The sequence below is a fragment of the Chlorocebus sabaeus genome, chromosome 8 (genome assembly GCF_047675955.1).
Source record: "Chlorocebus sabaeus isolate Y175 chromosome 8, mChlSab1.0.hap1, whole genome shotgun sequence".
NCBI classification, from domain to species: Eukaryota; Metazoa; Chordata; class Mammalia; order Primates; family Cercopithecidae; genus Chlorocebus; species Chlorocebus sabaeus.
The window spans coordinates 10,481,734-10,500,637 of record NC_132911.1 but is presented as its reverse complement, the minus strand read 5'-3'; the positions used below and the strand labels follow the sequence as shown (position 1 = coordinate 10,500,637).

Genomic DNA, 18,904 nt, shown 5'->3' with positions numbered 1-18,904 from the left:
CTAGTGACTTGACTCCTCAAAATGTAGACTTCTGTTTCCTCATCCTTTGCCCTTCTGAGTAAAGAATTCATTTTTATGCATTTCCTTAAGAGAATCACACTTGGTATGATTTTGAGGAAGAAGAAGATCCATAAGTGCAAAATAGTGATTTCGCTTTCCTTGTTTTCAGTGCTATCCCTAGCACTTAACGTGGTGTCAGATACGTGATAGAAATTCACATATTTTAGGTGAATGCTAGTGATGACCAGATTTTTGTTTTAGCCTTAACCTCCTCTGAATTCTAGTCCCATATGTGTAAGTCTCTCTCTGACATTACCACTGGGGTATCATCTAGGCACTTTAAATTCAGTAAACCCAGACCTCACACTATTTCCCTCTGGGCTCTCCTCCTTTCCCCTCTACTCCTTTCTTTTTCTTTTGTTCTTCTGTCATGGGCATTTCCAAACTGGAAACTACTCTCTCTCTCTAGCTGGATCAGTCGTTTGTCAGAGGCTATCAATTCTGCTTCCTGATAGTTTTTGAAAACTCACCCTTCAACTCCATTTTTTCACAGCTACTTTATTTCAGACTTCCTGTCACTTTCTACCTTAATTACAGAACCTGCTAATTTATTTGAGTTATACAAATTTCAGTAATTTAAAAACTAAATATATTACTGTTTTCAAAGCATTGTAAATCTTACAATTAAATGATTTTTTAAATCTGAAAACTAGTTAAATTTTTCCTATGTTTTGCCCTTTTAAATAAACTGTAGGTTTTCATATATATTCATTCATTTGGGAACTTTTGTTCATTTTTAGGAATAAGAAATAAAAGTTATTGAATCAACTTTATACCAAGAAAGTTATGTAAAAGATAATATGAAAATGGAGCATCTTTTTGTTCATAAGCAAGAAAGATGTGACCCTTTTTATGTAATATTAAATATTAGCTATGTGCTGTACCAGCTTGCTGACTTACTGACCAGTCCTCCAAAGCAGTTCTTGTCTGTGGAGGAAGTTTTCAAAGTCCAATTCAGTCATGAAAGTGGTCCAAGATAGAGTAAGAGGGACTAGATTTACCTTGCTTCCTGAAACTCTGAGAATAGACAAAATGTATGAAACTGGTTGTCAGACATTGAGCATCAGGCAGTACATGGTACTTATCCCTGAGAGAAGGTAACAACTCCAGCTTACTGCCTCCAAAAAATTTCCAGGCCTTAACACAAGGAAGGGAAAACCAGGAGGAACCTGATGGTCTCCCTGAGTTGAGGAGACGAAATTGGGAGTTTGGGGAGACTAAGGTGGAAGGAGTTAGCAAGTCAGTGGGCCAGGAAAGGGAGATCCACACAGGGTCCCCTTACAGTGTTCAGATAAGTACTGATTAATACATGGGTGAGGAAACTGCTTGAGGCTAGTAAAAGAACCATGCAGAAAGATTAGAGGTGACAAGCCTAGGAACACACGCAGAGTCTGTAATAGTTTCTGTTGCCACCAGCCAGAGTAAAAAGCCCTCATAATTCACTGGATGTCATCAAAGGACAATGCGTCGGTAGTGGGGGAAAATCTGTCCTACACTAAAGGCTGCTCTGGCCCTGCCTACTAAAGCCTAGAAGCAAGCCTTGAAATTAACCTAATATTTTGTGTAATTGAAGTCCCTAGTGGGAATAATTCCCTAGTGAGAGGGAGCAGGAAAATATTTGATGAAATCATAGCTAAAAATTTTCCAAGTTTGGTGAAAACTATATAGGTCTAAGAAGCACAGCAAGCTCCAGTTGTGGGCATGCATGCATGTGCACGCGCGCACACACACACACACACACACGCGCGTGAAGAAAACTATACCAAGGCACATCATAATCAAATTGCTTAAAGTCAGTGAAATATTAACGTAGAGAAAAGATTAGCATATCCAGGGCGTGGGGGAACACGTACAAAGGAGCAAAGATAAGGATAATAGATTTCTAGTCTTGAAACAAAGCAAGACAGAGGACAGTGGTACAACATCCTTAAAATATTGAAGGAAGGAAAAAAGTTACCTTGATTATCCAGCAGAAGTATTTTTCTAAAATGAGGGTGAAATAAGAGTCCTGAAAGTAAGCTGATACTCCCTGATGGTATCATTTGCAGTAACATTTGACATGGATCTCAAAGCAGAAACTTAACTGGACATGTTTGATGATACAAAAATTTTAATTGCCTACTTTTATGTGGCATTTTACATTTTAAAAAAGCACAGTGGCTCACGCCTATAATCCCAGCACTTTGGGAGGTGGAGGCGGGTGGATCACTTGAGGTCAGGAGTTCCAGACCAGCCTGGCCAACATGGTGAAACCCCATCTCAACTGAAAATACAAAAATAAGCTGGGTATGGTGGTACATGCCTGTAATCCCAAGTACTCTGGAGTCTGAGACAGGAGAATCACTTGATCCTGGGAGGCAGAGGTTGCAGTGAGCCGAGATTGAGCCACTGCACTCCAGCCTGGGCAACAGAGTTAGGTTCCATCTAAAACAAGCAAACAAACAAACAAAAATGTGTTTCTATATGGGAGAAAACTTTACAGTAGTTTTCCCTTATCCTTGGGGGATACGTTTCGAGAGCCCGGTAGATGCCTAAAGCCTTGGATAATACCAAACCCTATATATGGTTTTTTGATCTCATAACTGAGATGGCTACTAAGTGACTAACATGTAGCATCTTCATTGTGGATATGCTGGAGGAAGGGATGATTCCCATCCAAGGTGGGACAAAGTGGGCAGATTTCATCAGGCTACTTAGAATAGTGCTCAGCTTAAAACTTACAAATTGTTTGTTTCTGGAATTCCCCACTTAATATTTTCAGGCTAAAATTAACCACAGGTAAGTGAAATTGTACTGTATTTTCACAGGTTTTTCAGGTAGCGAGAAAGTGATTTTATCTCCATTTTACACATGAAGAAGCTGAGACACACGAGTAGCATGACTTTCACTGGGTTGCATAAGATCCAGGAATGTAATCAGGTTTCCTGACTTCCTGTTCAGGACTGTTCTCATCTGAATGGTCTCCTCATTGATAGCTGTGCATTGCTCAAAATATTTTCTAAACTTAGAGACTGACAGAATATGTAAAATGTATGAAATATCTCAAAAGCTATAATAGATAGTACAGTATTTAGTAATTCTTTTGTATCTTCACATTTGGAATAGGTGAAGAAAATAAATTAAAAATCTTATTAAATCCCAAGACCCCAAATAGAAGACAGGAAAAATGAAAGAGAATGCATTGAAGTATATTAAAGCCTGTATGAAAAACCCGTTATGGTATTTAAACTTTAAATTAGCAAAGGTGGAAAATTGCTATGGTTGCAGAGAAGTTTTTAATTAAAATGAAGTTATTTCTGATTCTTTAAAAAAAGGTGAGGAGAAGTTTGATTATTTTAATTACCATATTAAATTTTAGCAGAGAACCTTCTAATAACTTGACTCAAAATACAATGTGGCAGAAATTAGCTGGGAAGAAACTGTATTCCTCTCTTGTATTTAGACTGTGTATGTGGTATATAAAATAGAAGAATTAAATGCTACCTTGGTATATTTCATTGCACCCAGTATAGCAAATTAGTTTTGGCCATTACTAGCAGCCTTACAGAATGAATAAGGCCCATTGTCCTTTTTATTTCCACTGAAGTTTGTTCAAATTGTTCTTTAGGGATGTTTTTCAGTCTTTCCTATTAAATAAATTTCGAGAGCTTGATCTTTAAAGTTTTATGGTAGAATTGGGATTTAAAAGTTAGAACTTGAAAGGAGGACAGGATTTAAGTAGGATAAGGAATAGTTAATAGGAAGCATGAGCCCTGTTGTGTCTTCTCAGAACAGTGAGAATGTTTCATGTTGGAAAGAAACAGGAAATCATGTAGAAGAGGTAGGGTAAGGTTTGATTACTGATGGCCTTAAAAAGCAAGTTAGGGAAATAGGTGGATGTCACTAACGTTACTATTGACTCCTGAGGACAGTGAATTATCTCTCATTAAGTTATGAAATGTGAATTGTTGACATTTCAGCGCAGTATTTTTGTGTCAACTTTCATTGTGTTTAAATATGAAATGGCAAAGCAAGGATTTTTTTTTTTTTTTTTTTTTTTTTACCTGAAAAGGGGATGTGTTTTTCTTTTCTAGTCAACTCCTTTACATCTAGCAGCGGGCTACAACAGAGTTCGAATAGTTCAGCTTCTTCTTCAGCATGGTGCTGATGTTCATGCAAAAGACAAAGGGTAGGTCTATCAGTTTACTTCCTTTCAATGCTTTGTTTTTGTCTGATACTCTGAACTTTTAAAACACTAGACAAAGTCATACGTCCCATTTGTTACGGCTTATATAACATTTTAAGAATGTTCACAACTCTGATTTCAGGCTTTATTTTCATGTACCTACTTAATTAAGGATATTTCTCATAATAATTTCCCAAATCAATTTAATTTTATCACAGTTCTGTTACTTGAGGTTGAAATTGTGTCTTGATTGCAGTTACTGTTTTTCAACTCTTTAATTACATTTTAGAAAAATAAAACAAATTGAAAATTATGAAAATCCAGTAGCATAGCTATCAGATTCAACTGATAGTAAAGGATCATCCTTTATTGATAAACCAAAATCATAAGTATACAATATCAGATTTTTTTTCTGATGAAATCTTGGACATCTAAACTGAGAAAACCTAGAAGGTTGATGTGAGGGAATATAGGTGGTAACCAAGAAAGCAGTTATGTCACTTATTTTACCAATAGGTGAATTTTTGAAAACTGTATCGGTTTCCTGTAAAGTCTCCAGGGGTATGTGAACATTGGGTTTGCTATCCTATGTGGTGGACTAACATTTCTCACTGCCCCACTTTAAGATCTAAAAGATAGTTGCCCCTACTGGCCAGGTAAGGTAGATGATGTTACAGTCTTGTGATTGACAGCATAAAGAAGAGATGCCCTAGAGGAGAGTTTCTTTCACTTTCCCCTCTCCAAGTTAAGAAACATAAAAATGAACTCAGTACTTGAGACACTTATCAGAAGAATTCATCCATTTCATATCTGCTTTTTCTGGTGCCGTTCTCTTGCCTGCACCAGATTTTGTGCCATATGTAGATGGTGTCCCAGTAGTATAGGGGCATAAATGCCTGGTGCTCTTGTACGTCTCTATTTCCTTGTGCATGTCTGAAAACAGATGGTTGTACAATAGGTGAGTCATCAAGAGACGTACACCACAAAAAAGGGATTTTTTGGCTTATTTAGAATAATGCAAGTTATAATAGTTTGGATATTTGATTATTTTGCTAGAAATTACCATAAAAGTGAATTAAAATGGTGGAATATTTCAGTTCACTATCAATTAACATTTATTTCTTGTAAATACTTAATATATAATGCATGTATTTGTCAATTAGCATATGATCTTCCTTTCGCTAAAATGTTCTTCTATTTGGTATTTTTTTAATTATCTTCAAGGATTACATACAAAAAACAAGATAAATACAAAAGGTGTAAACATAAGCTATGCTTTGAATTACTTTATTATTTTATTAAATACTTTAAAATATTTTAAAATATAATTGTATTGGGATTTATTGGATTTTATTTGTTTCTTAGTACTTCATGGATAAATAAGTTGTTTGAAATGTAAGTATTTTAATTTGCCTTTTTTCATTTAGTGGACTTGTGCCTCTTCATAATGCATGTTCATACGGACATTATGAAGTCACAGAACTGCTATTAAAGGTAAGAGAAATCCAGAACATTGAGCATCATTTGCTTTTTTTTTCTTTAACTTGTCATTACTTTCCATACTTTTGGCCTCATGAAAGTTTTTTTAGTTTTTTGGGGTTTTTTGTTTGTTTGTTTTGAGACAAGGCCTTGCCCTGTCACCCAGGCTGGAGTGCAGTGGCACAGTCACAGCTCACTACAACCTCAACCTCCCAAGTTCCAGTGATCCTCCCACCTCAGCCTCCCCAGTAGCTGGGATTACAGGGGTGTGCCGCCACACACAGCTAATTTTTATGTTTTTTGTAGAGATGAGATCTTGCCATGTTGCCCAGTCTTGTTTTTTCAGATTTTAAGAGAATAAAATAAGTTTTTAAAAATATTACCATTGCCTTAAAAATTTTAAAACATTGAATTTAATTTCAGCTGTTTTTGAAAGGTGATATTAAAGAAATTAAAACACTTACTTGAAAAAGTTATAACTGAAATTTACAGAGAAATAAATATCTTTTGAGTTTTATTTGATCCAGCGAAATGATTACTGATCTAAAATGTGTTTTTCTCAATTCAGCATGGAGCTTGTGTTAATGCCATGGATCTCTGGCAGTTTACTCCACTGCATGAGGCTGCTTCCAAGAATCGTGTAGAAGTCTGCTCTTTGTTACTTAGCCATGGCGCTGATCCTACGTTAGTCAACTGCCATGGCAAAAGTGCTGTGGATATGGCTCCAACTCCGGAGCTCAGGGAGAGATTGACTTGTACGTATTTATATCCCGAAATCATTATTGCATGTTATAAATTAGAATCTTTAATTTCTGTTGAGTTTTATCTAACTCAAGTAATAACCTTCCATTCTTACAAGTGTACTAATTCATAATCCTCATTTCTAATTGTATACTTTTCTTCATTAATTCCGTGGGAATATTACATACAAACACTTTTTGTATATACTGTGTTTATTCGAGACTAGTTTTAATTCATACGTTGAGGCTCCTTTTTTGGTTTTTTGAAGGCTAATGAGGATGAGTCAATCAGCATCCATTTCTTGGATACTTACAATGTGGCAGGCACTAGAAATATAGCAGTGTACAAAGCATTAAAAAGCTCTGAACTTCTGGGGCTTACACTCTTGTGCTATTGATAGTGACAGGTATCTAGCATTATTGAACCCTCACTATTCCCCGAGCCCTGCAAAGTTGCATAATCATATTTTTATTTGCCATGTGTGTTATGACCCAAGTATAATCACTTGCCCATATCTAAGTGAGATCTTTAAAATAATTTGGGTGAGGTCATCTTCTGAATATATTACCAATATATACATGCAAATGTTTTTTAAATAAACTTTTGTTTTAGCATAGTTTAAGATATACAGAAAGTGTATGAAGATAGTACCCAGTTCTCATATACTCCATACCCAGTTTCCCCTATTATTAACATTTTTCTTTAATATAGTACATCTGTCACAATTAATAAACCAGTATTGATACAGTATTAACGAAAGGCCATACTCTTCACATTTCCTTAGTTTTTGCCTAAAGTCCTTTTTCTACTCTAGAATCTCATTCAGGATTCTGAATACTTCAGGATACCACATATATATGGTTTCACATCAAATACTGAGACATTTAATTCTACATGTGGGCATTTCAGGTTTAAATTAAGCTAGGGGTCACCTACCTCATTTTTAACTTATCCTGTGGTCTATATTCTGTCTTATATCCAGGATTCCAAGATGATTACACCTGAAAAAAATCTTTGCTAAGTTATCTCTTAAAGAAAAGGGATAGTCAAAATGATGCTAGCATTATTTATGTTTAAACAAGTTTTAAACTAGTTTATATTAAAACAGAAACAGTTCCCCACAATTTTGATCTTGTTTAAGTGGAAATTTGAACTTACTTTGGTATTCAAATAGGTGACATCTACTAGATTACAGGCCAACACAAGCCAGATTGTAACTGGGCAGATGTCCTTGTGATGAATTCTTTCAGAAGTTCGTTTACTTGCTCCTACCCAGGTGCCTCTTGCCATATGTTATCTTGCATTATATAGTTTGCTTTTCTGTTTGTATGTTCTATCTTCCTAGTGAAATTTTGACTCTTAGACCTTTGGTTTTATTTTTCTTTGTCTTAGCCCCTGTGCAATTCCTTTTTACCTAATAAAAATGTGTGATGCTATTTATATTTGGGCCTTTATCTACCTACCTGTAATCTAACACAGTGCATGGCATATAGTATGTGCCCAACAAGCTTGTTGACCTTGAATTTGACTCAACTCAAAGTGTATTAATTTATCTTTTTCTGATTTCCTTTCTTAGATTAGACACTGGCTCAACTTTATTCTTATGTCATCATTTGATTTTTTTCAGCCATTTTGTAAATTATGAGTATTATTAGAAGTTTTTACATTGTATTTTACTGATCTTATTCCAGTGAAGACATTAAAATTTAACCTAAATTTTTAGTTTAATGAAGGGAGCAGTTACTTGCTTAGAGTTCTTTCCAACTTTCTCAGTATCCCCTTTGTTTTGATAACTAAGATTCTGCGAAGGAATTGTCTGAAGAAAAGTATTTGACAAAATCGGACCTTCTCTGACTGCAGTTTTCATTATCATGTCTACTGCTTTATATTAGGCATTCACAATTACATATTTCTTTTAAAGAAGAATATACAAGAAACAAAGAAAAACAGTATTTTCATTATGCCCATAGTTATAGTTGTAACATTTTATTACACACATTTTTTTCTGTTACTTCTTGTCTTTTTTTTTTCCTTTTTCTTATGAGACAGGGTTCAGCTCTGTTGCCCAGGCTGGAGTGCAGTGGTGCAGTTATGGCTCACTGAGACTCTACCTGCAGGGCTCAGTTGATCCTCCCAGCTCAGCCTCTCTAGTAGCTGGTACTACAGGTGCATGCCACCATGTCCAGCTAATTTTTTTTTTTTTTTTGGTATGTTTTGTAGAGACGGGGTTTCACCATGTTACCCAGGCTGGCCTCAAACTCCTGGGCCCAAGCCATCAGGCCGCCCTGGCCTCCCAAATCCTCAGGTGGGATTACAGGCGTAAGCCACTGCTCCTGACCTCTTGTCTATTTTGTAATTGGTTGTTTTTATGAAGCCACATGAACCAGATAGTTTGGGTTTTGTTCTTGTTTCAAAATACATTTAGAGATAAAAGCTTTTATGTATTTTATAAATATTAGTATTCAGGGTAAATTTGAGTAATTTACAGTTTTACCACCTTAACTTTCTTGAAGTTTTCAAAACAGACCTTTATGTAACCTTTTGCATTTAGAAATTTAGAAGGACAACTATATAGCTGATAATTTTTTTTTATTCTCTAGGGTTTTTTTTAATATTAAGTATTTCTCAATGAAGTATTTTAAATTTGAAAATCAATTTGGACAGAAATCTTTACTTTTTTTCTAAAGAGCAGAGACAAGAAATATTTTACTTATTGTTATTTGAGAAAATATCATACTGTTTACTTGTATTATTGCATCATCATTTTAAAATTTTCCTAGTACTGCAGTCTATTGTTTATGTTTTTGTAAATTTGCTCTTTTTTTTCTGAGCCACCTTTTCGGAGCATAAAGGAGTACATAATTGAAAAGGCAGAAATGCCCTTATCACTTTATATTCATACAATATTTGTTATTAGCAAAAAGGCCAGTATGATTTGCACTAAGTTTACGTTTCTCTAGACCATTGACTCCAGCAAAACTATACATTTTGCCAGACATCAGTTCTCAGAACACCACCTTCCTCTGTGGTTGTCTGACCCCTGCTTCTTAATATATTTCACAGTTTATAATTCTCTCACTCCATGGGTCCCACATTTTATCATTTCACTGAAAATCTACAGTCTTGTTATTTGAATCTACTGGCTTACTTTCATCTCATTTGACCTTAGTTTTTTGTTTCTGAAGTTTCAGAGTCCTTACTTTCAGCAATCTAGCAGTGATAAAGAACCTCTAAAGAAGAAGTTATATAAAAATGTTATTTTCCTGACCCTGCAATGACTTATTTTATAAATATTCAGCATTCATGCCTTATCGCATATTATAAATTACCTATCATATACCAAGCACTGTGCTAGGTGATGAGATTAGCATAGCTGATATGACAGTGTGATATGTCCTATGATGAGGCTAAATGCAAATGCTGTGGACTGCTTAAGAAGGAATGCTAACCCAATACTAGAAAAGGTCCAGAAGGCTCACCCAGAGTATCTAAACTGAGACCTTGAATGATGAGTAGTAATGAGGCATGTATGTGCACGTGTGTCTGTGTGTGTGTTTTCTCTGTGTCTCTTGAGAGAGGGGGCGAATATGATGGGTCCCTGGGTCCCTCAGAGGAGAGGAGAGTAGAGAAAGGAAAAAAGGCAAAATACAATACCATGCAGATTCAAAGACCTGGATGTGAGAGGGTCTGAAATTGTTGTGTAATGTATTAGGTCATGCATTATTTGCATCTTTAAACAGTTCCAGCATTTTGTTAATAAGTGGGCATATCAAAATGCAAGTAAATGCAAGTAAAGTTTGTCAAAGATAAAACAAGACATCTTTAATAAGAATATTGGATTCTCATTCATGCAATTAATTTATATACAGCTTTTCAAAAAAATCTCTCACCTGCTGATGAAAATAATAAGCTATTAATTGTTCTTTGAAAAATGTTCAAGTTCTGCTTTTCTCCCATATTTTAAGTCCTTTCCTTTTCTGTGTCAAGACCTAATCACCATTAATATTTTGGTGAATGTTTCTGTAAATGTTTTCTACACCATTACTTATGGTGTACTTATGGTGGCAATAGTAGTAGCAAGAGTAGTGATAATACCAAAAAAATGCATCAGCCTGTCCATTCCTTTTTGAATTTTCATGTACCACTGTATACTTTCATGTCAGTGTATGTAGACCTCTCTCTTGTTTAAGAGCTAGAAAGTGTTACAGCATACGTGCGCACAGATTATTTAACTGGTTTCCTTTTGGTGGACATTTAGGTTTCCTGTTTCAAAATTTTGCTGCAATAAATATCTTTATAGGTATATTTTTATGACTCCGAGAGTGTGAAACAGTCTTATTTCAGAGCATTAATACTTCATAATTTTTCATTAATCTACATCCTCTTTTGCATTTTTATCATCATATTGTCACATTGCTGCTATTGCTAAAATAGAGAAATTCATAAAATAATAATATTCCTACTTATTTATAATCATGCTGAAGATTTTTATACATTTTAAATCTTTTTTATGTCAACCATTGTTTCATTGGCAGATGAATTTAAAGGTCATTCTTTACTACAAGCAGCCAGAGAAGCAGACTTAGCTAAAGTTAAAAAAACACTTGCTCTGGAAATCATTAATTTCAAACAACCACAGTCTCATGAAACAGCACTGGTAAGATTTTATTGTTAATCTATTCCCTGGGTCTGAAATAATGTAAGCACAAAATATGATTTTCATTTCAGAAACCTTAAAGTAACTTTAGTATCTGAAATGCCAGGAATTTGCATTTTAATTTTGGTTGCATTGATTTTTAAACTTAGTTTGGGGGATGATTCTTTTCATGGGTGAGAGAATTGACATTTGCTCAATCTTGATTTGGAAATTGTTTTACCTTTGTCTTCCCAACCTCATTATAACAAATCCACTTTTGTGGCCAGTGCTTTCATAAAATACAAGATACGATTTTCCAATAGAATTTTTTTCCTTGTGTTTGCTAGATAAATACTAGATTTCCTTCTATAGAAGATTAAAGTATATTTTCAGATACTTGCATTATCTTTTTGAGTAATTGTATTCAAAGTACTGATTATATTCATGGTAGAAAATTGGCAAGATCATGAATTTTTTGTTTGATACTATGCAAATTATTCTTAAAACTATCCATGTTTTCTTCAAATGCACTTTCAGAAAGATTTATTTTCTTTGTCATCGACACATTAAGGCTCAGCTAGAGAGTGGTGATTGCTCCTAAATTCAGAATTTAAGCATATGTGATGCTTGCATCACACACCTTAAGTATACCTAATTAATATTCTTACATATATTTGACACAAAAGGTCAAACCTTAGTCAGTATCTGCATAAAACAACATTAAAAGATTGACCAAACCGAAATAGGCTAACTGTAGATACACTTAAATACATGTCTCTCAAAGTAGGGTTGAGATAGATTCAAGCTACACAGTATTATGTTGGGAGATATTCAGAGCCACGGAATAAACCTGACCCACTTTTTTGGAGTATTCATTTTATTTAGTTGTAAGTAGTTTTTTATTTTTAAATTTTAATACAAATATTAAAATGAAGCAGAATAAAAAAGTTGTAAAAATATTATGGTAAAACATAAAATTTCTGAGAATATTTCTTTCTCTAAACCTCTTCAGTTATATCATTTTCTTGCTTATCCTTGGGCATATAAACTTCTCCTGTAGTGGCAGGAGTACCTCTGTAGAAGACCTTGAGAAATACTGACTTGTGTGGCTGATAGCCTAATGAAAGATTGAGTAACTTAGTTATAGATTTCTGCAGCTTTGAAGACGCATATGTATTATGATACTTTCCGTGGAATATATAGTGAATATTTATTTATTGGCTAAGCCAAAAGAAATAAGATCTCTCTTAATGTTTAACTAAGAGCATAATTTCACGTTGGTTTAAATGCTTATGTTTTGTATTTCCACTACATGTAGAATACGGATCATCTCTGTGATGTAAAACATATACATATATTCTGATACACTGAGATAACAGTGTTTTAATGGTCAGCAGATGCTGTTCAATTCCAAGAGCTACTGTACATATAGAAGTGTATTTTATTAACTTGGTTTTGTTTACCTTATAGCACTGTGCTGTGGCCTCTCTGCATCCCAAACGAAAACAAGTGACAGAATTGTTACTTAGAAAAGGAGCAAATGTTAATGAAAAAAATAAAGAGTAAGTATAATTGCAGAAAGAGTTGTTCAGTTTCTAAAAAGGAAATGCAATAAAAGAGAGACAATTACCTTTCCTTTTCTCTTTTCTGTAGTTTCATGACTCCCCTGCATGTTGCAGCAGAAAGAGCCCATAATGATGTCATGGAAGTTCTGCATAAACATGGCGCCAAGGTGAGGCACACACCTGAGCAGAGTGCCAGACTCTGCACTGAGCAGCCAGCTGCTCTTAACATTGCTTCTCTCTCTCCGATTTTTCTGAAGAAACTAATTTTATAAAGGACTATTAGTTTGTACTTAAATTCATAGATTCTCCTATAAAGCTGATTTAAATCTTGTTTCTAATAAAAAGTTACCTGTTTCTTGATCCTTTAATGTCACCCTTCTATAAAGCAATAAAATGTAGCTACAGTCATTTGAAATAGATTTCAACTTTACACTGTTTTCAGTTAATACTATATTGATACATTTTGATAGTCACCATTTGAATAATCGTTTATCAGAAAATAAATTTTGTAAATGATAGCATCAGAATAGCTCTACTTATTCTAACAAACATTTGTGGCCGGGTGTGGTGGCTCGTGCCTGTAATCCCAGCACTTTGGGAGGCCGAGGCAGGTGGATCACGAGATCAGGAGATAAGACCATCCTGGCTAACATGGTGAAACCCCATCTTTACTAAAAATACAAAAACTTAGCTGGGCGTGGTGGCAGGCACCTGTAGTCCCGGCTGTTTGAGAGGCTGAGGGAGTTGAATGGCATGAACCCGGGAGGCGGAGCTTGCAGTGAGCCGAGATCGGGCCACTGCACTCCAGAACAGAGCGAGACTCCATCTCAAAAAAAAAAAAAAATTGTATGCTTTCAAATTTGTAATGATAATTTTCTCACCCTCTAAAGAAATATGACATATTTAATAATTTTTATTGGCATTTTCTGAATGGTATAGTCTGAAACTTTGTCAAGCACTTAAGAGAGGAGAGAAGCAAACTGGTTGTTTTTTAGAGGTGACTTGAAATTGTAGATTTTTTCATGGTCAAGAATGTATATTTCAAAACTGTAGTCTCCAAAGTAGGGTACAGACTCCCTATGGAGCATACAAGATGCCCTATTGGAAAAATGCCCTATTGGAAAAATGCCCTATTGGAAAAATATTCAATTTATAATATGTTTATTTAAGAATAAGGAAATTAATATTTACCAATATTGAATACAAAGATGACGCCAGCACTCTCACTAGGTCCATGTGTCAGCCAGTCTGACTCATGTCAGATATCAAGGGTTCCTAAAGAAGAGTGGGACTTGTTAGTATCGAGGGACTGACAGTGGCAAACTCACTCATTTGTTCCCTTTCAGCATATTTTGGCATAGTGGACTTTACATGTGTCCAAATGAGTTGAATTTATGGATATTATCCTAAATGGTAGAACTTTTATAAATATCATACTTGATCAGAGAAGTGATCCTGATAAGGGACACAAGGAGTGTGACCCTGACAGGCTTTTATAGCATAAAAAGGTGGTCTGGTTATTTTGTGAAGTAGTATTTTAAGGCGTTGTCATAGTTGTGCTCTTTCTAATGAAAATAAAAGGGTTCAAAATTTGCTAATAGTTCTCTGAGGACAAATGACCATGACTTGTATATGGATACCCTTTAAAAATGAAACATAATCAGATCCTTAAAGGTAAAAGTTGCACACTTTAGGTGAATGATAAAGTAACTGCTTTTTTAAAAGAAACTTTAAAAAATGAAGAGAACATTTTGAAAATAGATTTTTAGAAAATGTTCACTGTTCTGTGATTTTGCTGAAAAATGATATAAATGAATCACCCAGCTGTCATATCTACATAATTTAAAAACACAAAAACAGAATTTTCTAACCTGTTCAAAAGTCTTCCTTAATTTGGGTTTAGGGTAGATTTTGAATCTATTCAACACATTGTAAGGCAACACTTCCTAATAACTTTGCAAGAACATCAGTAAAGATGGAATTTTACTACAGAATTTCAATGAAAACCTTAGCATAATTAGTAAATTACATTAAAAATAAGCATTGTGATTGAGTAGGCATAGTTAATAATGCATTTATTTCATTGGCTCCATATATCTGTATGAAATCTTTTCAACTAATACAGCCATTCAAACTAATTATCAAAAATGAACTTAGAGCCATGTGTGGTGGCCTGTAATCACTCCTGTAATCCCAGAGCTTTAGGAGGCAAAGGCAGGAGGATTGCTTGAGGCCAGGAGTTCGACACCAACTTGGGCAACATAGCAAGACACTATCTCTACAACAAAGTAAAATATTAGCCAGTTGTAGTGGTGTGCACCTATAGTCCTAGCCACTCGGGAGGCTGAGGCAGGAGGATCACTTGATCCCAGGAGTTTGAGGCTGCAGTGAGATATGATCATACCACTGCACTTCAGCCTGGGCAACAGAGCAAGACTCTATCTCTAAAGAAAAGAAAAATAAAATGAACGTAAAATTAAACCCTCAAATTCCTAATATCACAATTTTTATAATATTTTTTTAAATGTTTAAACTATAGTCAGTGGGTATTTTCTAGCATTAGTAATTAAAATATGTTTTGGATGGGCATCATAGCCTATGCCTTAATCCCAGCACTTTGGGAGGCCGAGGCAGGAGGATCACTTGAGCCCAGGATTTTGAGACTAGCTGGGCAACATAGGCCGACCCTGTCTCTACAAATAATAAAAAAAAATTAGCCAAATGTGGTGGCGCATGCCTGTAGTCTCAGCTACTCGGGAGGCTGAGGTGGGAAAATCACTCGAGCCTGGGAGGTCGAGGCTGCAGTGAGCTGTGATCATGCCACTACACTCTAGCCTGGGTGACAAACCAGTACTGTATCTCAAAAAATAATAATCATAAAATCTTTTTAAATTTTAATTCATCTCTTTCTCATCCTTCATAAATTCTCTTTGTATAAGTTTTATAATAGTATGGCACTTCTTGGTTATAATTTACAAAGAAATTCATATACATATATTAAGTGTTCTCAAAACTTTTTTACCTGGAGGGTGTGTGATTTAAAAATTTGGATATCACTGCTTTGTTTTTAATTTATGAAATCAAGACAAAGTGGGATAAAAGGGAACAGAGTTCTACAGATGTATTACCTATTTTGTAGGTATGACTACTGCATTATTATGTAAGTAACACCTTGTTGCTCTTTCAAGCAGAAAATCCTAAGCTAAGTGAGCTTTCTGCTGCACTTAACGAGTTTTGTACATTTATCATTGACCTGTTTTTGTAAATATCTAATGACATTTATAATGCTCCTGAAAAATTAGGAATAATGCCCTTCATTTTGGGAAAATAGTATCTGTTTATTGTTTCCCATCAGGCATTTTATTTTATAAAGGTTCAATGAAAAATAACATTATTTTATGACTTGTTCTAGTCAGCCTTTCTCTAGGTCTGTGGTTCTCACTCTTTCTTTGCCCTTCATGTGCACAATGCATTTTCATCGGTAACATCTTAGTTCATCAGGAGGGCGTGAATAATTGTGAACAGCCCTGTCAATGATGTAGAAGAACTTCTAGACTTGTGTGTTCACCCTAGCCTTGTTCAGCTACGTTGATAACACTTGCTAGTGGGCACTTTAAAAAGAGGAAAGGTATATTGAGTCAGAGTTATGAACCCATAGATATCAGTTGCTATCAGTAGATATCAAATGCCATAACAGCTCCTATTTACTTTTTCCACCATCCCAAGGCAGGATGTTGTTCCTCATGGTTGGTGTATCTGGTGATTAATGTGTTTGTAAAAAACTACCTGTAAGAAACTCATTTAGCTATTGTTGGGCTCCCATTTTTGCTTGTATAGTATTTCTTTCTAAGGGAAATCATGGTTTCTGTATGATTTTCAGGCAACTCATGGTTTCCATCTGATTCTAGAAGCACTTTCTGAACAAGCAGCACCAGTTTTTAATTAGGATTCAGCCATCTTCCACTGCTTTTGCCACCCTGCTGCCTTCCCCTACTCCTGATAAGTCAATTTCTCAGGCAAGGCAGAAGAATTTGGGATGAAGACCTAATTACTATTAAGTAATTTGTCTTACTTTGACAGAACTTAGTAATATTTTTATAAATCAAAACATTCTTTTGCCCAAAGCCTGGTAATACATACAAACTTCAGGTTTGCTGTTAAACTAAATGTATGCCATACATAACCTAGACAAGCATGCTTTTGAGTTTAGAATCCTCCACTTTCTAGTTTTGTGGCCTTGGACTAAATTTCCCTGAGTCCCAATTGACTAATCAGTGATATGTGAAGCAACCTCCCTACAGGTTTTTTTTTCTTTTTAATCAAATGAGCATATGTATATAAATATGTAGTATCGTGCTTAACACACAGATAATGTTTTGGTTATTTGTGAATATGAGCATTTTTTTCCACATTTGTCTTTTCAAACATGTATGTACTGTGTATTTCCCTTTAATTATCTAAATTTTGTAAGACACATATCTAATCCCTTCATAATTGGGTTTGATCCACTAACTCAATAAATACTGGCATGCAAAATAATCAAGACTGTACTAGACACTGTGTGAAAAACCAGTTTGAAAGTTAATGCAGTTACCAAACTTGACTTCAGTCCCGAATCAATTTAGCAGCATTAGTAATGAAGAAGGAAGAGAAAGATAAAAGCCACTTATGAAGGAATAATTGTATTACCTGGAAATGAATTGGGTGTTAGAGTGGACTTTGAACATGGTGGTGCAATTAATGGAAGTAAGAAAGCTACAGAAAACACTGGTTTCCTGTGCCATGATAATGATTTTCTACTTGAAGTTGATATTATAGAAAGACATTTAATAAAACCAGCAGTTGGAAAGACAACATTAGAGTATAAAAGAGTTTAAGATTAGAAGGATCTACTGATAATTGACATAGTGATTCTATATTTTGGGAGACAGTAGGGTCCCTGGTAGAGAAAGCATGGAAAGAAGAGAGTTAAGGAAAGATCCTTTGAGGATTGCCCATGTTTTTGGAGCAGTGGTGGGAAGAGAAAGCTGGAAGTTCTATCACACTGTTTATGGAGTACAGGGGGAGTATGAAGAAGGAGCAGGTGACCAGTGCCATAGAGAGAAATCAAGGCAGACTGGGACATTTACTTACACAGTTTTTATATGAGGGCTTTGGTAGCTTTTGAAGGAGAAATTCTAGGGAGATAGAAGTAGAGAGGTATATCAGTTAGGGTCTTGGCAATAAACTGCACACTTAACGTGGGTAATTTGATGAAAGTTTAATAAAGGAATTATATACAAACATGTGGGCAAGGTTCAAGGAAAGCAGCAAGGAGTGAGGTTGTACTAGCAGCAAAGGGGGAGGTATGATCATCTCTGGTCTGAAGGGACAAGGGAAAGGAGGTTCTTGGCACTGGAAGATGGTAGCTATATGGAAAAGGCCACCTGGCAGCACCTGTAGCCTTTGATCATAGGATGTATCTAATCTTACTCTTCATTGTCCTGCTGTCCTCTATCTCCTCCCAGTGCCCCCCATCTCCTCCCAGTGCCCCCCATCTCCTCCCAGTGCCCATGACCAAATTCATCAAAACAATGAAGACCAAAAGAGTCTGTTGATGTGGTTCATAGAAGTGATTTTCTCAGGACCCAGAGCAAGGTGGAGGATGGCTGTGGCTCTAGAGGGGGAAGGGGGCAATATTCAGCAAAACATTAGAAAACAAATTGCTACTAAGGAAAGGAGAGTTATAAGAATATTTGAGCATTAACCAATTCATCTGAAAAAATCCTCATTTACTAGGAGTAAACTTTTGTACCTTAAAAAAAAATCAATAATTTATTATCCTCTGCTTTTTGGGAGTACTATAGAGTCTAAATAGGAAAGACATGAAGATTTTATCCTTCATGTAGCAATTTTTTCTTTATTATGGTTAGTCTGCCCTAGCATTCTGCATTCTGTCACTAGTGAATTGTCTGCTCTCATTATTAACAAAACTTATGCCCCAACTGCATATGGTATTCAAGAAGTTTAATTCATAAATGCATTTTTTCGTATATAAAGCAGAGCTATTTTGTCATTATGTGTATCTGTTAAATACGTGAAACATGAAGGAATTTTTTGACAGTTCATGTTCGTGTGTGTTAATTTGACAGATTTATTTACATTGTGTTTAAGAAGATATTGTGACATAATAATTGACATTTAATAGGCTTATTTCTCACATTTAGAAGCAATCACGAATCTTTGCTCACTTGGGGAAATGTGTCAGCCCATTATAAG

At 35.3% G+C, this 18,904-nt stretch overlaps 1 protein-coding gene across 1 annotated transcript in view; it reads left to right on the top strand.

The window, feature by feature from the left end:
* The window catches only part of TNKS (tankyrase), a 224,016-nt gene that overhangs the window by 139,840 nt on the left and 65,272 nt on the right, over positions 1 to 18,904 (top strand). The window contains exons 6-11 of the mRNA XM_007961676.3: positions 4,134 to 4,228; positions 5,653 to 5,719; positions 6,273 to 6,459; positions 10,981 to 11,102; positions 12,552 to 12,643; positions 12,735 to 12,813. Coding sequence (XP_007959867.3) covers positions 4,134 to 4,228; positions 5,653 to 5,719; positions 6,273 to 6,459; positions 10,981 to 11,102; positions 12,552 to 12,643; positions 12,735 to 12,813 — 642 coding nt within the window. The remainder of the gene's footprint in view (positions 1 to 4,133; positions 4,229 to 5,652; positions 5,720 to 6,272; positions 6,460 to 10,980; positions 11,103 to 12,551; positions 12,644 to 12,734; positions 12,814 to 18,904) is intronic.